Consider the following 5996-nt stretch of genomic DNA (forward strand, 5'->3'; position numbering starts at 1 on the left):
GGGTTGCTTTAATCTCAGTTTGGGCATCCAATCAGGCAGCTCATTGCCTGTGTCTTCTCCATAAAATAAACATATCTGCCCAGTCTCATTTTTTATTCTCACTCACCTGTCCCCATTCTGTTGCGGGCACTGCCATCCTTTTCTCAGATGCTGATCTTTGGCCATTGGTTGGGATGACATAACTGCCGTAAATTAAATTAAGTCCCAACAGCTACAGGAAATTTGCAGCTCTGCGTTTTTTAAAAGAAGACATCGAACAGCCAGGTAAGTATCTTTTATTACAGAACGGACATTGTCTGCCCCTTTCTGCCTGATCACTTTTCAAAGCAGAACTAAAATTCGGTTTTAAGACCTTATTGCCAACTTAATCACAAGTGCATGCTCATTCACACTGACTGGCATTCATTTATAGATCCAGCAGCACCTGAATGGTCTTTATGTCCTATTTTACGTATTGACAAACATATTATAGTGATAGGTAAACCATTTCTTAAAAATGTCAGTCCTGATTGTTAGGATTTTCCAGGAGAACCTGTATGGACTGAGGTCGGTAATCATATAGGGATGGAAAAATCAATCACGATTGTACAGTTTTATAATACCTATAAATACTTTATACCTAAACAGAAAATGCTCCGAACCAGTTGTCATCTTTAAATTCACTTTTAGGCATATTTGTCCAGCCATAATAACAGTCTTCAGAATGATTGCAAAGCTAATGTTCCACAAGCAGATATAAATGGCACAATTTAATTTAAATGTTCACTAGCTGAAAATCATTTAATTTATTTTGATACATGTCTAGTATAAGGACCTAAATCTCTGTCTTTATTGAAGTTTTATGTATCCGACTCAGAAAATCTAGCCTGGGAGACGAATGATTTCCCCTCTTATGCATTTTTGTTGACCATAATGATGTTCAATTGCTACTTCATAAGCTAATCAACAGGAAAGGGGTGGCTTTTTGACTGAGTTGTAATGCTTCAGGCTATGCTGTCTGACCGAGAGTTGCCAGGATCACAAACGTTTATTATGACACAGTATTTATATTGGGCCAACAAATAACACAGCACTTCACAAAGTGTCATATAACTAGCTGTCCCTCAAAGGAGCTCACAATCTAATGTCCCTACCATAGTCATATGTCATTATCACAGTCCAAGGTCAATTTTGGAGGAAAGCCAATTATCCTAACTGCGTGTTTTTCGAACGTGGGAGGAAACCCATGTAAACACAGGAAAAACCTGCAATCTCCATGGCAGGCAGATAGTGTCTGGGCTTAAATTTGAACCTGGGCCCTAGCGCTGTAAAGACCAGAGTGCTAACCACTAAGCCACTGTACTTCCAATTTATGATCAGAATAAATTGCTTTTGGCAGGAAAGAATATGTTGAATTATATGTATTTTAGCTGTTTGTTTGAACACCCCCATATGCAATGCATATTTCAGAATTCCAGATTGCTTATATTTTACAATGAAAGATACAAATGAAGTTTGGATAACATATAATAATTTTAATTAATATTTTCAGACATCTCCCACTCTGACCGGCTACATCAGGACAGGCAATATTTGAAGAGCAACAGAATCCTTAATGAGCGGATTGTGGACAGGATTATTTTACAGCTAAATCGTGTCTATCCTCAGGTTCTGTCAAACAAGGAAGCTGAAAAGGTACTTTATTATCTCCTTATTGGTTCCATCTTGCTCTCTTCCCTGCAAAAATATTATTATCTAAAGTCTAATTAAATTTTCATTCTAAATCAGAGCAATGTATTTCAGGTGCTTCAATTTAAAGGTGTGCAAAATCATACAGTTAACTTTCTTTCTACCAAACAAAGGAAAGTATTCCTTCCTCCAATCTATTTGGAAAACAGTATTTGTCGGCTCCAATATATGCAAGATCATAAAAAAGGAAAGAAAGCTGGGGACAGCTGTCACAGAATACCACCCCAGCACTTTTCCACCTGGATTGCTATGTCTTTCCCATTGAATAGCTCAAGGCATTGGGATTACTTTTTGACTTTAACTATGAGGAATTACCCCGTGAAAAATTTTTTTCAACTACCTTACCTATATGCTCTCCACAAATCCCCTGAACAAGCCCGTAGGTGAAACGCCTCAGAAAACGAGACAGCATACTTTTTTAGGGATTCTCCTGTATAGCTATATGGTCTTATTTGCCATGACGTTTAATGGGGATGACCAGCTAATAAGATTGTACTTGAGCTTGTTGATATTTATACAAATTATCTAACTCTTTACTAAAAAAAGTTACTTTAAACTGCTGATTTTACAAACCCAAGCCTTGCTTTCTTCTGTCTTTTCTTTTTTATAATTTACTTTCTACTCAAGCCACGACTTAAGTAGGTGTCAGTTAAACTGTTCTAAAAGACACAAATTGCTCACTGCTCAAGGAACCCCTAGCAACCTCCGGGGGAACCCTGATTGAAAAATAGTGGCCAAGTGTATGGCCAGGATTGTTGTCAAGGTGTGTTCTTAATCCCCTGCCTGGCTTGGCCACATAACAGAATGCTGATCTCTGATACATTGTGAATGTTGAATACTGCTTCCTTCCTACAGTGAATTGTAACATGTATTTATATATAGTGATATTTTACTTTCAGATAACACAGATTGTTTTTTTCTTAGTTTAAAACCAAACATTTAAATCTTAGAAGACTATTAGGGATAGTACACACAAATTTTTACTTCCAATTCAATCAAAAAATTATTATGAAGGGTGTTCATCACTTTTGGGTTTCAATTATTTGTGGCTAGATCAGATGAGCTGATAAATACCAATGGAAAGTTTACAAGTTATTTCATGTGTACAAATTTGAATTGTAATCCTATACATGCGTGTATAATAGATGAATTTCCAACTAGAATATAAATTGGACCGGTCAGTGGAGTGCAAAATTAACAGCGAATCTGCTTGTGTGTACTTGCCATTGCCAATAGTAAAGGGTTGATACGTCTATTATTAATTGTCAGACAAATCTAAGTTTTCTCATTTACAGTTTAGAAACCTGAAAATTCCTCTGCGTACTCGGCTGGCTGACTTGTTGAAGCATCTCCAGAAAAAAGGAGAACGAGAATGTCTGGAGTTTTACAGGGCTCTACAGAACAATGCAGACAAAGTTTATTCCGCATTACCAAGTAGAAGCAACTTAAGTAAGTTCTAGATTTATATGTGTATGAGCAAAACAATAGAAAAAGGGAGAGCTGGGTCTTTGTAAACAAGCAGAGAAACAAAAGGAAAGCGGTGTCATTCTAAGCTGTAAGGTTGTGTTTGTGTTTATCACCGTTAGCTCTGCTGCCCACAATCATTATTCCTAAAACCGGGGCAAGAATAGAATAGAGGTTAGTGAACCATAAAAAAAATCCAAATGGGATAAAATCTGGTGGGATCATTGGAGAAATTCAACCGGTTCGTAAATTGCAGATTTTTTAACAATTAAGCAGCGCTTTACAAAGTCCATAGTCGTATCACTAACCCCCAAGAGGGGCTCCCAGATGAATGTCCAATTTTAGGAATCTTGGAAAGCATGGGGGTGTCTGAATCCATTTTGTCATCCATCCTGTTTACCTCTAGTTGTACGGTTGGTTGCCAGGGTGGTATGTGGTGCACTTACTCCATCGCATTAAGAACAGGTGACTGAAACAAGTCAATGATCAACAATTTGGTAAGCATCACAAAATGTAATAATGTGAATTATTTAAAACACTGGTAAAAAAAAAGGTCTCTTTATAACTGTAGCTAATTTCGGTTATTTCTCTTGGTAATTGTCAAAGTATGAAAAAAAAGAGAATTTTTTTTTAACATTACCAATGACAAATAATTGCCTGTGTACAGCTGAAAACAATTGCTGTGATTTCACTTGGTTAACAGTCACAATATGAGAAAATAAGGTGAATTTTATTAGCAACAATGGGGGGAACATTGCCTGTGTATAACTGTAAATAACTGGTGTGATTTCAGTAGCCGCACTCTTACCAAACATTTTTGCTCAAGCTATTTCCCCAAAGTTCTGCAACAAGCACAGTCCTTAGAAAAGTCTCTGTGCTGCTAACTGGCATTTTGCCTGTGCTTGGAATATAGGAACACGGAATTTGAGCTGGAGATTCAAACGCCAATAACAACTATACCCAGCACTAGAATAGAATAAAGTTGCACACTGTCATGCTAGTCTTTTGCCTTCATGTGACCATTCTTAGGTCTTGTGAGTGGTTACTCAGGAGCGGGGCACTGCTTTATAGAATATGTTAGGGGAATGTGCATAGGTGGTACACATGGCACCGGTAGTTTTATTTTGAGGTCTGGAGACTTCTACAAAAAGAAGCCAGTCAGTTACATAGGAAGGGGACACAACTATTTTTGGACTTTCTATATACCGTATTGTACAATGTTAGCTATAGATAGAAGATGGAAAGTACAAATGAAAACCATACTTTTCATATAACTAAATATATTTTCAATGGGCCAATTTTTTTAAACGTTTAGGTGGTAATTTAAAACAGAGAGCACTACCTACTCTGTGTTAAATTGTGCTGCATCACACACACAGTGGCCCTGTTTATAAAAGTTAAGACTATGTTGATTGAGTTCTTTCTGGTGGATAGAGCTCAAAAAGCTCTGCAATAGAAGTATAGCTTAGACATGTGGCCTATCAAAATCACATATCCTTTCTCCTATTACAGAGCGGTTTCTGCACACACAGGTCTGTGACCTGACTTATGTTTGGGATGGGCCACAATGCCTGACTTCCCTCCTCAACAATATTGGTATATGTGGCAGCTGTGAATTGGCCTGATCTGTGAGTACCAACGGTTTACAGGCTTTGGTGATGTAAATCCCAAACTCCCATGATGCTCTCCTACAAGGCAAACCTTTAGAGAATATAACAAAGTACGGTCACTTGAGCAGAGTCTAAGGACTATTTGTTAGCCTTAAGAGTTTTAATGCTGATACAGTGACCTGTCAGAATGTATTTGTATTCATTGTATTTGTAAAATCACTGATAGAGCTGTCTTTTTGTGAAATTCCAGATAGCCCAGATCCTGTAGAAATTTGTCAAGACCAGGAGAAAATGATTCTCAATGAGCGAGGTCAGTAATTTAAAAAAATAATTCATGAATTGCATGTTGGTGTTTATCCAAACAATAGAAATGGTTAACATATAATCTCCTAAATTTGTTCTCCCGAGAATTTTTTTGGGAAGAAGCTGGGTGGGTAGAAATCGTAGGCAGGTGACAGCCCTGTATTGTGACCCAACTCTTCAGTGACCACCCAAAAACAGCCGGGTGGTTACAGAAAAGTTTTGGGTGATGCACATAGTTAAATGAAGTAACAGTTTAGCTGCATTAGTTGTGTGAGGGATTAGCATCAAACACACCGCACATAGAGTTAGTCCCATCTCCAATTCATTGTTCAGGGCATTTTGCCTACTTTTATTTACTCCAAAACATGCATGGAAATTACACATCCAGGGTCTTTCCTGGCAGGAGATCAGTCTCATCACGGTCTAACAGTAAATACCAACAGTTTGGCCTCCTGGCTGTCCCTGAGACTCTCCTTTCAGACCTAAATTTTGGTGGGGGCTCCTTGGCTCTCCCTGCATACAGGATACACAGCCTTTCTCCCTGAGCCACCCTGAATTTCTGAACTGGAAAAGGAATTTAGTGTCTGGCCCACCTACTAATATTATTATTATCATTAATAAACAGGATTTATATAGCGCCAATATATTAGGCAGTGCTGTACTTTAAATAGGGTTTGCGAGCTTACACCTTTTCTTTCCAAGACACTCCAGGGCTGGATCACAATAGAAATTGGGGAAAAAAGTTTTTTTAACTCCAAAGGGCTGCACGCTGATACTGATACTAGACAGGAATTCTTCTTTTCTACTGACCACCAGTGTAATTGGGCATCTCTCCTATTAACCACTAGTGTAAGGGTTCTTCTCCCATGGCCACCAACGTAAGAAAGCATT

General features: G+C 38.1%; 1 protein-coding gene across 1 annotated transcript in view; it reads left to right on the forward strand.

Annotated features, from left to right (window-relative positions):
• Window positions 1-1527: 1527 nt before the first annotated feature.
• Window positions 1528-5996, forward strand: part of CARD19 (caspase recruitment domain family member 19) — a gene marked incomplete at its 5' end in the record, with an annotated part of 12821 nt that continues 8352 nt past the window's right edge. The window contains 3 exon segments of the mRNA XM_072420969.1: window positions 1528-1674; window positions 3024-3177; window positions 5053-5112. Coding sequence (XP_072277070.1) covers window positions 1528-1674; window positions 3024-3177; window positions 5053-5112 — 361 coding nt within the window.

This window comes from Pyxicephalus adspersus, chromosome 8 (genome assembly GCF_032062135.1).
Source record: "Pyxicephalus adspersus chromosome 8, UCB_Pads_2.0, whole genome shotgun sequence".
NCBI classification, from domain to species: domain Eukaryota; kingdom Metazoa; phylum Chordata; class Amphibia; order Anura; family Pyxicephalidae; genus Pyxicephalus; species Pyxicephalus adspersus.